Raw genomic sequence first — 21806 nt, 5'->3', positions numbered from 1 at the left:
TGGTTTTTTCCAGAAGTAATTGGGAGAAAACAGTTCTACCCCTTTCCTCATATCACCCACCACCCAAAACCAGGCAGATATCTCTGTTTCAGGCAGTTCCTGCTTTTCTGTCAGGTGGGAGGATGAGGATTGAGCAACAGCACCTCCAAAAACAACCAAACCTCAAGGGTGAGGAATTGGGAAGTGGGTGGGATCTCTTCCCAACCATCACATTACTTTTATTCATCCTCCTCCTTGGGAATGAGGTAACATTCCATTTTCAGACAAGCTTTGCCTGGTATCTACAAGAACCAAACTAAGACTGTCATGATTCATTTAAAAAGCATCTTTATTTTACCTGAAAAAAACTTGTGTTATACCATAAATCAGGAAATGAATGAAAGGTTAATCAGCTGTAATTTCAGTTCAGTTGCTCTGGGAGGGATGCTGTCCTTTCGAGAAAAGAATTTTGTTAACATTCCCATTGTGTTCCAGCACTAGGATTACAGTCAACAAACAGGGCACTGTTGGAAGTTGGTCACTGAAGAAGCTCCCAGCACCCTTCCAAGTGACACTTCCACCTCACCTGCCTGCCAGAGGCTGCCTGGGAAGGGAGGAATCGCCCTGCTGTGTCCCAGAGCTCCTCCCGCTCACCTGATCCGGGAGGGGAAGGGAAAGGAACGGGAGAGGAGAGGGAAGCGACCAAGAGGAATAGGGATACGAGGGAGAATCCTGGGCCCAGGGTGCCAGGAGACAGAGAGCTGGAAAAGGGGTGGACAGAGAAAGGAATCTGGAGCCATCTGCCTTTTCTGGGAAGGGAACGGGAATGGGAACGGGAAGGGAAGGATCGCAGCACCTGGCCCCGTTCCCAGCCACCAGACTCAGCACGGGGTCCCTTCAGGCAGCCCGGGCGAGGCACGGGAGCGGGGCGCAGCCGGGTTATTTCGGTTTGTCCCGTATTATCCCGGGCTACCCCGGCGGTCCCGGCCCGGCCGAGCCGCCATGTGGGGGCGCCCGCGCTGCGCTGCCCCTCCTCCCCCGCGGGCCAATCAGCGCTCTCCGTGCGCCGCTGCCCCGGGGCACGCCGGGAGTTGTAGTCCCAGCGGCGCGGCTGCGGAGCGGTGTCTACCAGCGGCTTCTCCGCGGTTCGGTGGGGCGGCTCCACCTCTGTTGTCTCTTCACGGACACTCGGGGACCTGCAGCACGGCTTCCGCCATCCCGCAGCCCTGCCGGGATGCAGCGTCGGTGTCGCGTGGGGATGACGTCAGCGGGAGGCCCGGGCGGGTGTCATGGCCGTGGGGGTGCTGCTCCCTTACAAACCCCCTCAGGCGGTGGAGTGAGGGAGGGCAGTGTCCGGGACTGTGTAAACAAGAGCGCACATTGAGATAATCCCAGTGGAACTGTGCCAAACATAAAATGTTGCAACAGAAGAGTCAAATTGCATCCTAAGTTTTATAAGGAACATACCCGTAATATTTGGTTCCTCTGAGGAATCACCATTTTCCAGTGTTTATAAAAGTCCTGATTATCAGAGTCACAGACCGCTTTGGGTTGGGAGGGACCTTGTGAAAAACGCCAATCACTTGTTTTTAAAAAAGTTTAATAGTAATAAAATGGTTATAAAAATAGTAATAGATTAATAAAAATTTGGACAATTGGGATTAGGACAATACGAGACAATAAAAACAAAGAGTTCCGGACAGCCCGGATACCTTTTTCTGCGCAAAATAAGCCTGAAAAAGGACACGTTAACAGAGGGTTAACCCTTAAAAGCAACAGCCTGTTGCACATTCATTCACCTCATCCATGATGCATAAATTCCTTCTAAACAAAGGATTCTGTCTGGGCAGTGTCAGCTTCTTCCTCTTAATTCTGACGGTGTCTTCAGGGCTGAACAAGGTGGGAAGAAGTTCATTTCTTCTGATAATGGAGCAATAAAGTCTCTTTCTCTGGAAGATTTAGGTGTCCTGTGGCTGCTATCTGGTACAAGTACCTCATTCCTCTCTTTAAAAAAAATATTCCACATACATAGTTTCTATTTTAACATTATGTTATAACCTCAAACTATATTTAACACAATACTTAAGAAAATCAATACAGCATAACTTTCTAACATAATACATATAATACTCATTTTAATATTTGCGAAAAGCCAATCATAAAATACACATTTTTCACAACCTTAAAAACCATCACATTCATGGGCAGAGACACTTTCCACTATCCCAGGTTGCTCCCAGCCCCATCCAGCCTGGCCTTGGACACTGCCAGGGATGAGGCAGCCACAGCTTCCCATGGAAATCCATTCCAGTGCCTCACCACCTGCACAGGGAAGAGTTTTTTTCCCCAATATTCCATCTAAACCCACCTCCTGTCAGTTTGAAGCCATTCCCACTTGTCCTGCCACTCCTTGTCCAAAGTCCCTGTCCAGCTCTCTGAGCCCTTTTTGTCACTGGAAGGCTCCAAGGTCTCTCTGGAACCTTCCCTTCTTCAGGCTGGACATTCCCATAACCACCAACAAGCATTTTGTAACACAATTAAGCAGAAATAAAAATCTAATTATGCTGCGGGAGGGGAAACCAGGGCTTGTGGTCTACATGCAAAAAGAGAAAATGGAAAAATATGTGAAAGTGGTGAAATTGTCAAGAAAGCAGGATGAGAACAGACATGAAAGATGTTTGGTGACAGCAGAACATGCCATAAAAATATGATAAAATATATAAAAAATGTATTCCTTTCTCTATAGAGGGTATGGCAGAGGTGGCAAACAAAGGAAGTATTTTCCCTGTACAAAAACTTTTAGTTTTCCAAGTTTAAAATTAAATGTCACATCTGATTCTGGGATTTCTCACAAATATTTGGTGTGTTTACTTTCTTGAGGCTGATTAATTTTGTAGTATTTAATGGAAGCAAGCCATGAGCATTGTTTTTAAATATTCAAACCCAAATATCTTTAGATTTTCCAAGCAATTCCCCTCACACTTCTTTTTTACCTGAAACTTGAATTTGAATTGGATTCAGTCTGCTAAGAAAGGAATTCTGGGTTTTATTTTAACCTTACAAGAAAAAGCACATAATTTAACCCTAACTTTGCAAAAGTTAATACACATTTCTGCTGATGCCAGGATAAATTCTAGGCAGGAAAAAGAAAGGAAGCCTGGATGAGCAGTATAAATTCCAAAATTTTAGGTGGTTACCCTTGAGTGAGATAACACAAAGCTGTCTAAAATGGGATTAATAAACAACCAGATTTTTACCACCCCCAAAGGAATAAATTTCTCCCCAATATCTAATCTAATCCTTCCCTCCTTCATTTTAAGGCCATTTAAAGCCAAGTGTTTAAAGGGTGGCCACAGAGAGGACAAAGTCTCTTCACAAGAAACCTTGATTCTATGAATCCATTTTTTGTATAAGAATTAAAAAATAGGTGAAAATAGCACTGACACACCAAATGCAACTTTTTTTTGATTCCCAAAATCCTGGGTATTGTAAAGCCAGAACTGTAGCCCAACCTGAATTTCACAAGTGGGTGCTATTTTTAGAGGAGAAAAATAAATCATTCACATCCTCTTTTATGTTGCATATTTTCATATCTGGCAGCACCATACAAAAAAAAAATTAGAGGGGAAAATCTGTTCTGGTTTCATTGCAAGTAATAAAATCCACACATAAATAATATAGTTGGACTTTGCTTAAGGAAAAAGAAAGGTTTGGTTTTTTTTTTCTTTTTTGTTTATTTGTTTGGTTGGTTGGTTGGGTTTTTTGTTTGCTTTTTTGTTTTTGTTTGTTTGGGTTTTTTTTCTTTTTTTGAAGGCACATCAAGAATTTCAGGAATCCTTTATGTTTAGGAATAGATAAATAAAAATGGTCTCTCACTAGTTAAGTGAGATTAGCAAATAATCGGTGAATCTGATTTTCAGTGGCAAAAGCAAAGTAAATGCACAGAGGATCACTCATATGGGAATTTCATTGATAGAGTATTTTTCCTCGATTTACTTGGTGCTGTCTGTACTCCCACCCCCATTCCAACAGGGCAGCTCCACTTCTAGGAATGTAAGAGGATCTCTGTGCTCATGAGTCAGTCCAGGAGTATTGATTTCCAAGAGCAGCCAAAAACACACACTCAGGGAAAAGAGGAGCAGAAACTGGGTGAGTGTATTATGAACCTGCCCTGCTAAATTTTTCCAATGGTGCCAAAGACAATCACAGCTGTCTCCTTCCAGTGTCAGAGGTTACTAGGCATGAGGAAAATGAAAGAGGATGTTTTGATTTTGAGGAATATTTAGGGATTAGCACCTCGATTTGTGAAGGGGTGATACAGCTGATGATGAAGAGTGAATCTCTAATGGACACTTCCCACCAGACCAGGCTGCTCCAAGGCCCAGCCAGCCTGGCCTGGAGCACTTCCAGGGATGAGGCAGCCACAGCTCCTCTGGGGAAGAAGGAGAAAAGAAGGAACATATTCCTTGCCAAGTTACCCAAAGACCTGATGCCAGCTTTTGCTGTGAGCCTTGTTTGGTCCACTGGCAGCAAGCAGCTCCTTACAGTGGATCTTTTGGGGAACACATGGCTGGGGTGGGTGGAGAGGGAGGGAACTGTAGCAGAATTAGATTTGATAATACAACCTTTCCAAGGGGGCCACCTTCACAAGGCAGGAGAGGCATCAAAATCTCCCATCTGGACACACATTGGAAATCAGGCTCTAGTTTGGCACCTTGGAATTCAGATGCCTCTTTTAAAAGGCAGCCAGGGTTTGGAATTGCACACAGGCTGATGCCCATCCTTAGGCATCTCTCCACACAGCTACAGTTAGATTCCATCACCTCTGGAAAGAGGAGCATTCTCCAATCCTGCAGGCAGCAGCCACCCAAGGCCCTTCATCTTAACAAGCCCTTTTGGGCATCCTGAAGGAGCCTTTAATGTTCTTAAAACCTTCTTAGGAAGCTCCTGGTGGACCTCCATCATCCATTCTAACAAGTCCCCAGGGACAATTTCACAGGCACAAGGAGAAGTAAATTTTCCTTCTTTTTAAAGAAAATGAAAACTTCCAAAGCAGTTCAGTTTGTCCCAACTTCTCCACACCTTGGTTGGAGAATTCATGGCTTGGCCAATACCTCTCTGGTCCTCCACTTGGTTGGTGCAGAAGTTATGGCAGGAATTTGAAGGATAATAATTGATCCTTCATCATTATCCTTCACCAGCTGCACCAGCAGCTTCCCCTGGCCAACAACTTGGGGTTGGCAGAAGTCACTCAGAACCTTGTGGAAGTGCCTGGGACATCCCAAGGGGGCCATCAACAGCCTGGAACAGATTCCAGGTTCCAGGGGTTCTAGTCAGGAGTAAAGTTGTGCATAAAGACAAATCCAACTCCTGTGTCCTGGTTCTGCTACCATTCAGCCATTTCTTGTTCCAGCTCCTGGAAGAGCTGGAACAAGGATTTTTTTTTTTTCCTTCATAAATATCCAGCTCACAGTTGTAATCTCGTTCACACTGATGAATTTTCTTGCATTTCAGACACCTTAAGGCTACAATTAATACAAAGTCTCATCACAGAGTGAAAGTATTTAAAAATTCAGAGCACTTGTAGCTAAGCTAAATAAAAGAGATTTTATTAAACCTATTTCATCATAAACTTTGGGGGTCAATCAAGTGAGAATAATCTCAGCATTTTTATGGATTATTTATTACTTTGCTACAAAGAAGAGAGGTGGTGAAGAGAGGGATGAGCTGCAGGAAGCAGCATCACCTCTCTATTAGGATTTGATGCAGCAAGGAGAAAAAAATGGGAAAAAGGAAAAATCTAGTGGCAAACATGGCTTCAGAGATGGAACTCTGGCAATTCCAGCAAACAACAGACACCGAACAAGGAGAGAGAGAGAGAGAGGAGAGCAATTTCAGGGCTGATCCATAAAATATAATTTAATATATTTGGAGTTTAATTTTGAAAGGGGTATAGACTGCTTTCATACGGTGCATCCAAGTGTTCCTGAGTACCAGTTCCCAGAATTTGTGCCCTAAAATATGCATCCAACACCTGCCTGCTCTCACCTCAGCTTCCTCAGTGCTCAGTGGAGAACGACATTCCCAGCTGGACTCTTCTCTTAGTGTGAAAATGACCTGAAGCTGTGCAATGCAATTCTGGAAGTACACAGCTCTCCCTTCTAACTGCAGAGGGAGCCAAAAGAAAGTGTTTTCAGCCCAGAAAATGAATTTGGATTCCAGCATTTAATTTGTAGATGTCAGAGTTAGAGAGGATCAGTCACAAACTGTGGTTTCTACCCAGCTGATGGTGGAGACTGAGCAAGGTTTTCTTGTCTTGTTATGGCCCTTCTCACCTGGCTGGTCACTCTTTTTAGGGCACATTTTACCTCTTTGTTCCTGAGGCTGTAGATGATGGGATTTAGGAGTGGGGTGAGCATTCCATAGAGCATGGACACAACCCTATCCCAGTGTGGGGAATAGGTGGAGGAAGGGCGGACGTAGGTGCAGATGGTGGTCCCATAAAAAAGGCAAACTACAGCCAGGTGAGAACCACAGGTGGAGAAAGCCTTGTGCCAGATCCCAGGGGACTTCCTGGCCAGGATTTCCTGGAGGATACAGATGTAAGAGGCCACAGTGACCACGCAGGCGCCGCTCCCCAGCACCCCAGCCACCACCAGGATCACCAGCTCCGTGCTGTGGGTGGACGAGCAGGAGAGGGCCAGCATGGGAGGAAAGTCACAGTAATACTGCTGGATTCTGTTAGGACCACAGAAAGAGAGTGTGAAAACCAGAGAGGTGTGCAGCAGGGAGTTCAGAAGCCCAGTTGCCCAGGTGCCCAGGGCCAGCTGAGCACACAGCTTTGTGCTCACGATGCTGGGGTACCTCAGGGGGTGGCACACAGCCACGTAGCGGTCGTAGGCCATCACAGCCAGGAGGAAAATCTCTGTGCCCACCACAGCAATGAGGGAAAAGTGCTGGAACAGGCAGCCAGAGAAAGAAATCTCTTTGTGCTCCAGCAGCAAGGCCCCCAGCATCTTGGGCACGGTGATGGTGGGACATAAGAGATCCAGGAGGGATAAGTTGCCGAGGAAGAAGTACATGGGGCTGTGCAGGTGGGAGTCAGTGCTGATGGCAATGAGCAGAGTGATGTTGCCTGCCATGGTGGCCAAATAAACCAGCAAAAACAGCACAGAGAGAAGCAAACGGATTTCTGGAGCATCAGAGAGGCCCACGAAAACAAACTCAGATACTGCTGAGAGGTTGCCCCTCTGCATCTTATCTCTCATTGTGGGAACGAGCAGAGGTTTCCCTGGAATAAAGAAGGTGTAACTTAATCACAATATCATCCCCATTTTAAAGATTGTGAGGGGGGTTTTATGTGTCCATTTTGAAGTTCAAAATTGTTTCCAAGCATTGCCGCACTCAAAATCTAAATTTTACTCACATATTCCTAATGCAAAAGGCAAAATGTAGGTATTAAACTTCACAGTGATTAAAGCAAAATGTTAGTTTTTGCAAGTTGCCACCTCAGACTGAAGAGGTGGAAATTGAAGTTACCTTCCCTGTGGCATCCAGCTTGGACACAGCTCCAGGCAACGCAACAGGGCTTTCAAGGTTCTCTGAGCAAAGGGAGTGTGGTATAGATCCTAAAATTCCTTTCAATATAAAATACTTAGTATTAATAATACCACTAAAAGGATCTAGATTAGTAACAGAAGCTAAAACTTTTTAAGGGAGTAATGCTGTCAGAAAAGAAATAAATCTCTCGTACTCAACAGATAGATGCATGTTGGGGTTTTTGTTCAGCTTTTGGATGGGGCTTGGAGCAACCTGGTCTAGTGGAAGGTGTCCCTGCCCATGGCAGGGGGTTGGAATTAGCTTTAAGGAGATTTCCAACCCAAACCATTCTATGATTCTATCATAAAAGTAAGTTATAATTTGGCATCCCATTAAAGACCCCCAGTTTTCTGTAGTTTTACCCTACAGACTTCCATAATACCATTAGTACTTCTGGCATCTATCTGGACTTTCCCCCCATCCCATTTCCCCAGTTCAAAGAAGTCTAAATGTGGCATTAAAGGATCTTGCCATTTACCCCACACTGCTCCATGGAATGTAGCTCAGTATTTACAGTAAGGACTTACATACCAGCCCTAGAGGGAGGGAAAGCAAAGTTCAGTCCAAATGACTCCTTTTCGGGAGACTTTGAGATTGATTCTGAGATGGTGGGAATATTGTACCACATTCCCATTTGTAAGATATGCAGACATAAATAGATTGATGAAATATTTCATCTGGCCAGGCTCCACTGTGGTCTCATGTTCTCCCAGAAGCTTGAGAGGGAGCAAAGTCAGGGCTTAAACTACATAAGAAATCGTAAACTCAGCAGAAATAAAAGGGACATCACTTGTTCATGAAATGGGGAGCTCATTCAGGTGAAATAGCACAGAAACAACACAGAAATACTCACTGCTGCACAGAATTAATTACAGGTGATTTATAGTTGTCTGTAGCTCCAGGAAACAAAACAATCCTTTTTCTTCTTTCTACATGTGACATAAAAATGATTTCATTCATAAGGGAGAGATGAATCCTGACAAAGCAGCATTGAAATATTCACACAGACACCTGTCAGCACTGGCACAAGGGCTGGCTTGGCTTCAGGAGTAAGCACCTCTCTTCTTTAATGAGGTTTTATAAATATGAGGGAGTGTCTGGGGACAAGTGTGTCTGACAGTTTTTTTGGCTGTTCCCTTAATTGCATGTATGAGGGGTTTTTCAGAATATTGCCAAAAGGGGCTGGAAATCAAAGGATCCAAAATTACCAGCACTACTTTGAAGAGCTGACAAAAATTCCCCTCTGGTCCCATTAAGCATCCATGTGTGATTTACTGGAGTGCCACTCCCCATGTGATATCCAGGATTGAGAGCAGGCCTGTTCCTATTCCAGCAATACCTGACTGTAAATTCTGCACTGTTCACATGAAGGACTCTTGCTGTCAAACATTCTTCCAGCCTGTTTGCTGTGTTTGCAAACTCCTGGAACTTAAAGATTCTGCATCTTACATGGGCAAACAGTGATAAGACAAGAGGGAATGGTTTTAAACTAAAAGATGAGGGACTTAGATTGGATATTAGGAAGAAATTCTTCCCTGTGAGGGTGGTGAGGCCCTGGCACAGGCCCTGGCTCAGGGAAGCTGTGGATGCCCCTGGATCCCTGGAAGTGTCCAAGGCCAGCTTGGATGGGGCTTGGAGCAGCCTGGGATAGTGGAAGGTGTCTGTGCCCATGGCAGGGGGTGGAACAACATGAACTTTAAGGTCCATTTCAACCCAGACCATTCCAGGACTGTATAAACTGGAATTCCCCAGGGGTCACACAGCACAGGCCTATCCTGCCATGGGAGTGCAGAGCTGTGGCTGGAATAAATCCCCATGGCCCAGCTCTTCCCTTGTGGGCTGCACTTACCCCAAGGATCATCAGGCATCACACTTCCCATGGAGTTTTGCAATAAAGGATTTCATAATAAACCCAGATGCCAGAAAGAGATACAGCAAAGAGATCCATCCCTCACCTCTCCCTTCCAAGCCAAACAATTTTGTGATTCTGTTCCCCTCATAAATCTTAAATGTTTCTTTTGGGGTGAGATGCATTGGCCTCATGAATGTGCCAGTCACCCAGGCCCTCAACTCCAGATCTAAGTTGCTTATTTGCAGGGATAATCTTAGCTGGGTTATTTAGAAGTAGAAGCACAGGATAGTTTTGGAGATAAGTGTTCTGCTCCAGGGTAAATACATAAAAATTATATTGCATTATATTTTCTTATAAAAATTCATTAAAAACACCCTCAAAACAAACAACAACAAAAATATCTCTATTTGCAGAATCCAGATATGGACTAATTGATGATATGCTGGATTAGACCCCTCTTGCCCACTCCTCCCTGCCATCCCCACTGTTACACAACCAAAGTGATTTGATTTTTGTCCATTCTGGGACTACTCAGCTTTGTCATTGTTTGAGATTTCCATCTAGGAATGCTTATGATGAGCCCAGACTGATTAGAGTCTGTTGAAAATGGTCCCTTTTCTCTGATCTCCATTTGTGTTTCAGTCTCATAGTCTTTAAATAAAATTGATTAGCCTGGGATCTCTTCAGGCTTCTTGGGATTTAACAAAAGCATTGTAGAGGTCCTGCCAGTTCTCAAAGGATTTTTTTTTTACCTTTGAGGCCATTTTTCACTGTCCTCTAGGTGAAGGCAATAAATCTGAGGATGAGCTCACAGAGCTGATAATTTCCAGGAGAGAAAGAACTCAGGATTTTAATGGTGCGCAGTGGAGCCAATTTACATACAGGGAAAAACTCAGCTGCCAAAGCTGCAACTTTGCAATTTGTCAGGCACTAACTTTTTAACATCTTCTGAGACCTTGTTAAAGTAGTCCCAAGATGTTTCAAGGGGAGAAAAATCAATTATATTAAATTGTTTGTCTTCATAGAATAGTTTGGGTTGAAAGGGACTTTCAAGCTCATCCCATTCCTACCCCCTGCAATGAGCAGGGACATATTCCACTGGATGAGGTTGCTCCAAGCCCCTTGTATTGAAATCCCAGCTCCCAAAAATATGGAATTTTTATTTATTTTGTCAAAATTTGAGCAGTTCTTTCAAATCACTTCACTGTTGGTGACCCCAGTTTATACCTGGTGAACAAATTGACACCAGCAAAATAATTGGACCAGAGCTCCAATTTTCCTTGCATTGATTTATATATAAAATATTTATAGAAGCTTTACTGGAATGTTAAAAAAAATCACAGTGATACATTTTAATTTTTCAACAGTTTTCTCTAATACTAAAAAAGAAAAGCTCCCTTCCAGCCCAAACCATTCTGTGATGATCCCGAATAGAAATTCACTATTAAAAAGAAATCTCATTTGCACAAGGATGGGAGATGTTTGGAAATCTCTTTTAACCAGGAAGATCAATGACTCACTGATGCTTCTCTTCCTACAGGTGTGGGAGTGAGGGCTAATTTAAGACAGTGAGGAGAGACAGGGAAAGTGGAAATCCTTTCATTTCCTGTGCAGCAATTTAGATTGAATATTAGGAAAAATTCCTTCATGGAAAGAGTGTTACAGCCCTGGAACAGGCTGCTCAGGGCAGTGGTAGAATGGCTAATGCTGAAGGGATTTAAAAGCTGTGTGGATGTGGCATTTGGGGACACAGGTTAGTGTGTCCTGAGTAGGCCTGCGGAATGGTTGGACTTTGTGATCTTAGAGGGCTTTGCCCACCTCAGTGATTCCATGATTTTATTTAGGTGGGATGAATCCAATCCTAAATAATTTTAACACAAAGAAATTGATGGTGTTCCTCCCATGACAACCACTAAATTTCTATCCCTGATGGACTTGGTGCTGTAACTGCTGCCCTCACAGAGGCAGTTTGGGTTAGAAGGGACCTTATAGACAATCCCATTCCACCCCCCTGCCATGGGCAGGGACACCTTCCACTATCCCTGATATCCCACATTGCTCCAAGCCCCATCCAAGCTGGCCGGGAAAACTTATAGGGAAAGGACAGCCATAGGAAACCCATGCCAGACCACCGCAGGGAAGAATTTCTTCCCAATATCCCATCTAAACCCACCCTCTGCTAGTGTCAAGCCATTCCCTCTTGTCCTGCCTCCATGCAGGACACTCTTTGTCTGTGGAGTCCATCTCCACTCCTCCTCCTTCCTCTATACATTGGGCTTTGTATGATTTAAATAAATCACTTCTGTGAGACAATTATGACTAAAATATTCTTATGTGTCTAAAGGAAACCCTACAAGCAAAATCTGTGCCGTCTCTGTCTTCCAGTGTTGGTGGGTGAATCTGGGGACACTTAGTGCATGTGCCTCTGCCATCTGCTGTCACAGCACAGGAAGAGCATGTCAGACAGGGAGACAAGCCTCACCCTGGATTCATTCATTTATTTGAAAATTTTGATCCCACACGAGTGGAAGTGATTAGGAAGTTTGGGGTTTTCAGCATGGATTTTTAATATTAACAGAAATAGGTGCTTAGAAATGTATTTGTGCATAATTTGAAGTCTGTGGGCTTTATCCACTGAGTCATTATTGTGCAGGAGTAGAGCAGGAACGTGACTCCAGGTGTAACTCTGGGTGTAACTCCAGGGTTCTGCCAACCCAGCCTGGCTCAGAAGGTTCTGCAGCTCTTCCAGAGTCTCCACATGGATTCCTTCACCTCGCTGCTCCTCAGGGTGTAGATGAGGGGGTTCATCATGGGTGACAAGATGGTGTAGATGACACAGACATACTTGCTGGGGGGCAAGGTCCCAGCGGGCCGCAGGTAGGTGAAGATGCAGGGCATGAAGAACAGGGTGATGGCCATCACGTGTGAGGCACAGGTGGACAGCGCCTTCCAGTTCCCCTGGGAGACGCGGGCCCGGACCTTGGCCAGGATGAGGGCGTAGGAGGCCACCAGCACCAGGAAGCAGCCCAGGGATATGAGGCCGCTGTTGGAGGCCATGAGCCACTCGGTGAGGGCGGTGTCGGCGCAGGCTAGGCGGATGACGGGCGGCACGTCACAGAAGTAGCTGTGGATGGTGTTGGGGCCGCAGAAGGGCAGCTGGAGCATGAGCGCAGTCTGGACAATGGAGTGGATAAAGCCCCCGGCCCAGCAGGCAGCGACCAGCGCCCAGCAGGCCCTGCGGGCCATGATGGCCGTGTAGTGCAGGGGCCTGCAGATGGCCGTGTAGCGGTCGAACGCCATCACCGTCAGGAGGAACATCTCTGAGGAGCCCACAAAGTGCAGCAAAAACAGCTGGGCCATGCAGCCCTCAAAGGCAATGGCCTTGTGTCCTGAGAGCAGGGCCACCAGCACCCTGGGGGCGGTGACAGAGGTGTAGCAGATATCAATGAAGGACAGATTGCAGAGCAGGAAGTACATGGGCGAGGAGAGCTTGGGGTCAGTCCTGACTGTCACGATGATGAGCAGGTTGCCCAGCAGGATCATGGTGTAGGCCAGGAGGAAGAATGTGAAGAAGAGGAGTTGCAGTTCCCGGGTGTCGGAGAGCCCCAGGAGGATGAATTCAGTCACCCGGGAGGAGTTGTCCTGTGCCATCGCTGCAGCTCAGGCTGCCATGGCACAGGTCGGGGGGGAGCCAGGAAGGGAAGGGAATGTGCTACAGCTCCAAGGCTCATGGATGGTGTGAGCAGGATGCATTTGCTGCTGCAAAAAGCACAGTGTCATGTCACAAATGACAGAAAGCACAGTTTGCACTCACCCCCTATCCTGCCCCTACTCAGGTCTCTGGACTGCCGCTCCACACTGACCTCCTCCCCTGAAATCACTCTGACCACTGTTTTCCTGTATCATGGTTGGTGTGCTCCCATTTCTCTGTCAGGGAGAAATCACAGAATTATGGAATTGTTAAATTTGGAAAAGCCCCCACTGAGTCCAGTTCTCCCCCCAGCACTGCCAAGACCTCCACTAAACCATGTATCCAAGTGCTACATCCATACTGCTTTTAAATCCTTTCAGGAATCATCCTGCTCTCAGATAACAAGAGCCATGAATGCTGGAAAATTGCTGTGCTGTCCTTTTACCTGCTGGAAATTTGAAGTGACTACAAGCAAATGTTGCGATTCTCAGGCATGAGCTGTTCCATGTTCTGATCCTAATGTCACTCCTGTAAACTGAGGAAAGGGCTCTCCAGTTACCTTATTCACTCTGAAACTGGGAATACATGCACAGAAACCAGGTCTGGAAAATTCCTCACTGGAGAAATTGGCGTTTCAAACACAGCAGAAGCTTCAACACCCTGCATGGTTTCTCTACCTTTATATTTTTTAAAGGAATTTTTACAGTTTTTCAGTAGACAGCTACACTCACTGTCCTGTGGAGGTTAAAGTGGGACCAGCAGAGGAATGAACTTGTCCATTTAAAATCCCTCCAGGAAATTCCTTTGCTGCTCCATTCTGCCAAGGAGTTTATAACTCAGCAAGAAGGAGGCTACCAGGAAGAAACCAGATGTGTATGATGCTAACAGCATTGAATAAAGCTGCCTTAAAAGATCCAAAAGGCCAAATCATTAGACAGGGGACATTAACAGGACACACACATTGTCCTCTGGTATGTTGAATATCCACTGTATTTCTTCTGCTGTCTTTTTGAGACAATTTCAGTTTAAAGCCAATGCTTCCCTGAAGGAGTGACAGTGAAATCCAAGCCAGAATATGTCCCTGACGTGTAATAACAAGCTCTGGTTATTTAGCTGAGGAGGGTGGTAGAAATAGTACCCAGGTCCTGGCTGTGGTGTGAAACACCCCATAAATACAACCTGTAGTGACACTGGACTAGTAAACGAGAGGTTGGTGACCCTGCTTTACTGACAAACACCCACAAATCCTCCCTTACAGCATTCCCATGCAGAACACCAGGATCACTAGTGTGTGATACTCCTGAAAGTGCTCAAGACCAAGCTGGACAGGGCTTGGAGCAACCAGAGCAATCCCCTCATTGCAGGAGAGCAGAACAAGAGGAGCTTTATGGCGCTTTCCTGCCCAAACCATTCTGGGATTCTAAATCTACAACTGATTTTTTAATGGTTTTTTATTCTAAGTCATAAAATAGACCTCCCAAAAGTCACTCACCAGCAATGCTGCTTTGCAAAGGCAGGATTTCAGTGGGGCCTGAGCAAAACAAAGGAACAATCCCAGAACACTTCCACAGAGCTCACTTGCTGTCGCTGCTCTGATGACCTCCCCAAACCACTTCAGGGGATTCCATCAGAACCTCTCAGCTCCATCAGAAACTCTCTGCAAGGTGCTGCTCAGAAGTTATGGAAGCAGCTCTGTATCTCTGCCAACTCTAAGCCCTGAAAAGAACAGCCCAACCTTCTGTATTTCCCATTACGCAAAAACCCAACCAAGCAAAAAACCAACCTCCAGGAGCATCTTCAAGTACAATTATTTCTGTAGCAGAAATAGTTCAAGTAAATCACACCACAGAAGCACAAGGCTGTCAGGAGTAATGAGATCCCAGAGGCAAAGGAAGTTTTGTCAGAAAACCGCAGTGGGCAAGGAACTAAAATTGTTCTTTGGGTAGTTATTAGTGTAATCCGTGGAGAGAGACATTAGATAAAGATGTCTCTTACTTAGGACATTTATATAAATTCATGTAAATGGATACAAATTTTGCTTTCTGTCCTAAGCCTGTTCTTCTCATCTACAAGCTTATTTCTTACTAACCTACACGTTGACAGCACAAAGCAAAAATATCACTGATGTTATCCCTTAGGCACCTGACTTACAACTTTAAAACAAGAAGTAACTCAGGAAATCATTTCAAAAAATGCACAAAGATTTGTGGTAAGCCTTCCTCGCTCAGCAGGTATTTTTTCTGACACAGTAAAGCACAGAAGCAACTTCTGAGCTCAAGTATGAAATGTTTGTAAGAATTCTTTGCAAAGTGTAGAGGAGCCTGACACTGTTTCCAATGACACCTTCCATAAGCAATGGGTGAATATTTGCTCAGCAGCCGAAAGGAGACCTCTAAAAAACCCCACTGTTGCTCAGCTCCAAAGCATTTAAAAATACATTTATTTTATTTACTGCTGTCTTGGGCAGAGATAGGTGAAGTAGATAGAATTATAGGAGAATTATGGAATTGCAGAATAGCTGTTTGGATTGGAAGGTACCTTATAGACCATTTAATTCCAACCCTCTGCCATAGGCAAGGGCACCTTTCACCTGTCCAGGTTGCTCCAGGCCCCTTCCAGCCTGACCTGGAACAGGGCAGAAAGGATTTGCTTAAGTGGGGGAGGAAGGGGAGAAGTTTCCCCTCCTGTTCCTTCATCAGCAAACCACCCTGCTAGCTCTAAATATCAGGGGTTTTTTTGTTTGTTTCTTATGGGGTGCTCCACCTGGACAATATTTTCAGTATTTTTAACTGCATTTAATCATTGATATTTCAGCTGCTCAGGAGGCCTGTACTCATTGACAAGGAATAGGAAGGGAGTGCCAGAGTTCTCAATGTCTTTTCCATCATAAAAAGAACTTTTAGTGCCTTCCTAATTACAGCAGGAGCCAACAGGCAGCTGTTCTTTTAGAGGCCTGTTTTAGGGCATTGTCACAGAAGAAATTACAACAAAACCTGCTTGATTTTCTCCGATCCTTTGGGAACATGACCACAGCCCTACCCCTTCCCATTTCCACTTCCCACTTTCCTCCTGCACAGTTTCCTCATGGCTCCCTTCACCTTCCCATCCTGGAGGGTGTAGATGAGTGGGTTGAGCATGGGTGTGATTGAGCATTTAGAATGTGGCCATGCTCCTGTCCTCAGGCCGCTGGACGGGCGGATGTAAACAAACGTGCTGGGCCCAAGGCACAGGATCACCACAGTGATGTGGGACCTGCACGTGGACAGGGCCTTGTGCCACCTCACCAGCCCTGTGCCACCTCAGGGAAGCCAGGATGCCCATGTAGGACATGACCAGGATAAGGAAGCAGCTTAGAGATATGACCCTGCTGTTGGCCACCGTGGCCGGGCCCTTGGTGCGCGTGTCGGCGTGGGCCAGGGGGAGCAGGGGTGGACATCACAAAAGTAGTGGGCAACTTTGTTGAGGCCACAGAAAGGGAGCAGGGTGGTGGGAAGGGTCTGGAGGGTGGAATGCAGGAAGCCCCCTGCCCAGGAGACCCCACCATGCCACCACAGAGGCGGTGGGGTAGTGCAGGGGCCAGCAGACAGCCATGCAGCGGTTGTAGGCCATGGCTGTCAGGATGAAAACCTCTATGCAGCCAAAAAAATGAAGCCCAAAGAACTGCCCTATGCAACCTGCAAAGGAGATGGTGTTATTTTCCACCAGGATGCCAGAAATCATTTGGAGAGCTGTGACAGAGGAGTAACAAACATCTGCAAAGGAAAGGTGGCAGAGAAAGAAGTACATGGGGGAGTTCAGGTGCCAGCTGCTCGTCACAGTGAGAACTGTGAGATTTCCTGCCACTGTGAGCGTGTAGAAAAGCAGAAACACCACAAAATACATTTTCTGCGCCCCTTGGTTCTCTGAGAGGCCCAGGAGGATTAACTCCTTCATGCTGCTGGAGTTTTCCATGCCAATCTAGTGGGCAATGTGCAGTGCAGAGCCTGGAAATGTGGAAAGATAAAGACAAAATGATTCATCAGTTTTTTCATTCTTAAAAATTAATTCTTTATCAGAAGTGCAGTCTCTCTAAGAAATACATAGGATTAGAATTAAGTTTATCAAGTGCTTTTTGAATTTCTTTTGGTTTTTATTGTTCTTTCCCAAATACATATTTAATTTGCCTTGTATGAGACACAGCCATAGAATCACAGACTCCTGGAATCGTTTGGGTTGGAAGGGACCTTAGACACCATCTCACTTCCTTGGGCAGGGATGCTATCCACTGGATCCCTTTGGGATTGGATCCATCTGATCCAGGCTCCTATTTTATGATTTTAAAATAGAGGAAGATCAGAAACTCCTGTAGAGGCAAAAAGCTGATCAAGGAAATGCTGAAATGTAGAAAAACCAAAATTGCTCTCCAACTTGAAAAAGTGAAACGTAAAGAGGAAGTTGGGAAAGTTTGTGATTTCTCCTGTGCTTGCAGTTTTACTGACAGGAGGTAAAACATGCTCAAGAAAGGGGATAAAAGGGAGATCTTACCTCTAAAATTAGCTTTTCAGTCACTGACTAGAAGTACATCATATAGTGCAATCAGTTGGAATATGAAATAAATACAGTGTGGACTGTTATAATTTTAAAAAAAGGGATAAGGAATTGCACCATCCTCTTATTGCAAGGGTTTTCCCCTAAAATCTCAGGTGGTTAATTGAAGAAGAACTCAATAACCTGATTTGGGGCTGCAAAACCAGTTCTGCACATTGTTACAGCCAAAAAGAGCCAGAGATGGTTGATGATTTCAGGGGAAATTTCTTTTTGTATTTTCACCTTTGTCAAGAGGAAGGGAAGGGGGGAAAAAGAGGAAGGGAAATCAGGAAAAGGAAAGAAAAGAGGAAAGGGAAAAGATCCTGGAAAACTTACCTTCTCTGTGTTTGGAGATCTAATTTTTGTGTAAGAGCTGAAAGATCTTATGTCCCCAACATCTCCTTTTATGGTAGAGGCTTTAAAGAACATAGAACAGCTTCTGAAAAGCTTCCAACACTTGCTTAGGAGGTGCCTTTTTTTAATCCCACCTCATTCAATTCCTTGCTTTCCTTTACCACTAAGTGTATCCTGGCTTTTCCTGCCCATGTTAGAGTTGCTTGTAGGGAGCATGGGCACTGAAGGGTGCACTCACAGCCCAGCAAGTAGAGAGAAAAAAACTGTTTAAGTAACTTTCCTCAAACCTCTCCAAGGAAATCTCCCTCCTCCAGGGCTTAATTCCCTGTTTACACAAACCTACTCCACCTTCTCCAAGGAAATCTCCCAGCTCAAGGGCTCTTGGGGCTGGAGGAGGGAGATGTGAATGCTCAGGCGTGGGAAGGAGAAGAAATTAATCCCGTCCTTACAGGAGAAGTTTAGATTGGATTTTAGGAAAAATTTTTTCACTCACAGAGTGGTGCAGCCCTGGCACAGTTTACCAAGAGCAGTGGTGCAGTCACCATCAGTCTGGAGGGATTAAAAACCTGTGGATGTGGCACTTGGGGACACACAATAGTGGTGGCACTGCTGGGGAATGGCTGGACTCAATGAGGGGGGGGCTTCTCCAACCTTAACAATTTCATGATTCTTGGAAATAACAGCCAATAGATTAGCTGAATATTAAATTGGGCAAGCATGTGATGTGCCTGGTCAAGTCATTCCCAGACTCTGACATTAATCCTTTGTGTGTTTCCCAAACCTTGGATCCACATCTTAGACTTTATGGCACTGTGAGTAATAATACAATTGTGAGGATTTTTAAATCATTGTGTATCCAAAAAAAAATTCCACAAGCTTTCATTAAAAAAAAAAAAAATTTGAAAGGTTTCTCGTAGTAAGTAGAAGAAAGACAGAGGGTGGCTTGGATCACTTCTTGATGACCCTCCAGGTCTCTATTTTCCATTCAATTTCATCATTGGTAGCCCGGGGAATAAGGCCTTTTGCAAGAACTTGCAATGTTTCAGCAAAGGTCAGTGAAGTAAAGTAAAAAAAAAATAAAAAAAAGAAATCCTCATTTTGCAAATTGGGAATCTAAGCGAGGGGAGGAAGTCAGCTCTTGTACATCTATGGAAGTCAGCTGAGTTGAGCCTTTGCCACTCCAGGCTTTCCTCTGGAAAGCAATGGATCTAGTCACCTAATCAGTAAGGGGAAATGGCTTTAACTGACAGAAGGTGGGTTAGATGGGATAATGGGAATAAATTCTTCCCTGTGAGGGTGCTAAGGCCCTGGCACAGGTTGCGCAGAGAAGCTGTGGCTGCCCCATCCCTGGCAGTGTTCCAGGACAGTGTGGAGCAGTCTGGGATAGTGGTAGGTGTCCCTGCCCATGGCTGGGGATGGAACTGGATGAGCTTTAAAGTCCCTTCCAACTCAAACCATACCAGAATTTGATAAATTTGTGTATTACTGGAACTCCAACTCATCACTGCTCTGAAGTGTACTGTGTATTTTCAGCTTGAGATTTAGGTGCATCAAGAAATAGTTTCATCCACTGCCCATCCCTCTGTTTTGCTGACATTTACTGAAATTCAGAATGGTCCAATAACAACAAATGCATTTTGAATGTCTCCCAACATGGAATGCCAGCAATCAATGCAGAGAAAATTGAAACCCTCAAACTAATGAGGAAATTAAATAGTGCTCTGGATAAAAATAGCCTTTTAATTTAGGTATCATTTTATGCCATAGCCTGAAGTCGTGGACAGGTTAATGAGGGCTGCCAGTAACCACCACAGGAAATAGGATTGGGTAAGAAAGTAAAAACTGTCTTACAATCTTTGGGAAAGGAAGAGGAAGAACAGATGACAACAGAAGCTGAAGATGTACAAATGCATTTCTGACCTGCTAAGCAAATTTGGGCTGGATCTGCCCATTCCTGTGCCCACTGACACACATGGCAGCCATTTGGGGGGCATCACACTCCTGTCCCTTTACTTCCCTGGCCCAAGGGACTAAGGGACAAAATAGTTCCCTGTAAGGATGTCAGGAAAGGAGAAAGGTGTTTTCTCTGTTTCCACACCCTTTGGATCGGGGTGGCTCATGGACATGGAGTGTGCATAGACAGGACTGGAATGTTGTGGGTGGGTGGTGGTGGGTTCTGTCTGTTTAGGAGACACAAGGTGAGGAAGAACCTGAAGCTCTGTTCAGGGGGAAGTTGTGAAACTGGAAGTGAAAGGCATGGGGCTGGAGGGATTTTGTGAAATCTGAGTGGCTGAGGTGTTGAAGGACTGTGCTGAAAGCCTGTGGGGTGCGAAGGTGCACTGAAAGAGCTCCTGACGCCAGAGCTCCCTGCTGAGGGCAGCACAAGCAGGGTTTGGGCGTCTGGAACTGCTGAGGTGGAAAGCTTGGGTGCAAGGTTAGATGAAGCAGTAGAGATCCCATAAGGTGCTGAACTGTGCTGGGAGAGGACCCACTGTGGTGGTGGGTGTGTGACAACCGGACAGGGATAGGAGGGAATGAGAAGTGCTGAAGGAGGTTGTGAAACCTCCAGCAAAGATGTTATGGGGGAGAACTTAAAATTTCTCTACCTGAGCAGCACTAAAATCTCATCTTCAGGGGCTGTGAAACCAGAGCATCTCAGGGCCTCAAGTAGGACACAACGCCAGTGCAAAGTCTGTATGGACAGTTCTTGCATTCTTGCAAGAATGGCTGAAGAAGGGAGAAGTAGTAAAAAAATAATGTTTCCGTGACACTGCAAAGAGGGGAGGGGGAAGTGGCTCAAATCTGAGTGATCATACCCGTACAGGGGAGGGATTTCCCCCATGAGTGATTGGCTGCCTGGAGGGTCACGCTGAAAACACCATGGCTTTTTAAACAGTGGCTGCCCAGCCCAGCACTGCAGGATGACACAAGGACTCGAGCTGCACCCCATGTCACACCATCCAGGGGACGACATTGCTGGGCACAGGCACTGAAATTCCCAGGAACGCAAAAAAGGTGAGAAATTCTGAGGTGGGTCTTTGGTGTTGCACTCTGATGGTTTGTGAGGCTTTGGGGAAGGGAGGAGAAACAAAAACAATGGAGGAAAAAAAGATCACAAATTTACTTCCTTTGCTGGACAGAAATTTGCTGTAGGTCAGGAATTGATGATAATCATTTTCAATACAAGGAAAGCTTCATTCCAGAGACTCTTGTCCCTGTACAAGTGCTCGTGAACTGCTCTAAATGCACCTCTGTAATATAAAAAATCATTACTCAGAGACCTGGCATTACTACAGCAGAGCTTTCTGTCCATTGTCTAAGACACCTTTGTGTGGTCAGGGTTGTTCTGCCTCAGGAACTACAGGCAGGATTTGTAGGCAAATCACATGGAGGATGTTTAATCTCAAGGGAGAAAAAGATCACCTGGACTCAGGCTGCTGCTGTTTGAGGAGAGTTTTCACTTATTAGTTACATAAGGAAGTGGGATCACGTCTTGAATGTGTCTTGGAAACAGGAATTCAGTCTTTCCAAGGGACTATGATAAATAAATGAGAATCATGAGTGACTTTTGCAGTGTTTTTCTCCACGGTCTACAGAAGTAAGAGAAGGATTTCATCACTTCTATTACAGCCGAAGGCAAAGCTATTGATGTTTTGTCATTTACCCATTGCAGCCATTTCTGTTCCTGGCAGTGTTTATGCACATACAGCACCTTCCAGTGTCTAAAGGTGCTCCAAGACAGCAGGAGAGAGACTTTGGAGAAGG

At 45.2% G+C, this 21806-nt stretch overlaps 3 protein-coding genes and 1 long non-coding RNA gene across 4 annotated transcripts; all 4 read right to left on the bottom strand.

Annotated features, from left to right (window-relative positions):
- Positions 1-310: 310 nt before the first annotated feature.
- On the bottom strand, positions 311-1201 carry LOC139590730 (uncharacterized). Its single transcript, XR_011679415.1, has 2 exons — positions 836-1201; positions 311-431 (listed from the first exon to the last, which is right to left on the bottom strand). It is a non-coding gene; the product is annotated as an uncharacterized lncRNA (long non-coding RNA).
- A 5053-nt stretch (positions 1202-6254) lies between these two features.
- On the bottom strand, positions 6255-7235 carry LOC139590729 (olfactory receptor 5V1-like). The gene has a single exon (XM_071428446.1). It carries the CDS (start codon positions 7233-7235, stop codon positions 6255-6257), a length of 981 nt encoding a protein of 326 aa, XP_071284547.1.
- A 4919-nt stretch (positions 7236-12154) lies between these two features.
- LOC139590728 (olfactory receptor 4D5-like) lies at positions 12155-13102 on the bottom strand. Its single transcript, XM_071428445.1, has one exon. The coding sequence runs from the start codon at positions 13079-13081 to the stop codon at positions 12155-12157; it is 927 nt and encodes a 308-aa protein (XP_071284546.1). The 5' UTR covers positions 13082-13102.
- Positions 13103-16156: 3054 nt separating this feature from the next.
- On the bottom strand, positions 16157-17072 carry LOC139590727 (olfactory receptor 4S1-like). The gene is given in 4 exon segments (XM_071428444.1): positions 16157-16399; positions 16401-16552; positions 16555-16666; positions 16668-17072. Coding segments are annotated over 4 exon segments (912 nt in total).
- Between the last annotated feature and the right edge of the window lie 4734 nt (positions 17073-21806).

The sequence above is a fragment of the Agelaius tricolor genome, unplaced genomic scaffold (assembly GCF_023055355.1).
Source record: "Agelaius tricolor isolate 1412-34295 unplaced genomic scaffold, bAgeTri1.0.p SCAF_5, whole genome shotgun sequence".
Classification (NCBI taxonomy): Eukaryota; Metazoa; Chordata; class Aves; order Passeriformes; family Icteridae; genus Agelaius; species Agelaius tricolor.
Note: the sequence above shows the minus strand (reverse complement) of the source record. Positions and strands in the feature narration are given on the sequence as shown.

Bases quoted from the DNA above. Each gene is read 5' to 3' on its own strand.
- LOC139590729 (XM_071428446.1), bottom strand. From the start codon at position 7,235: ATGCAGAGGGGCAACCTCTCAGCAGTATCTGAGTTTGTTTTCGTGGGC.
- LOC139590728 (XM_071428445.1), bottom strand. From the start codon at position 13,081: ATGGCACAGGACAACTCCTCCCGGGTGACTGAATTCATCCTCCTGGGG.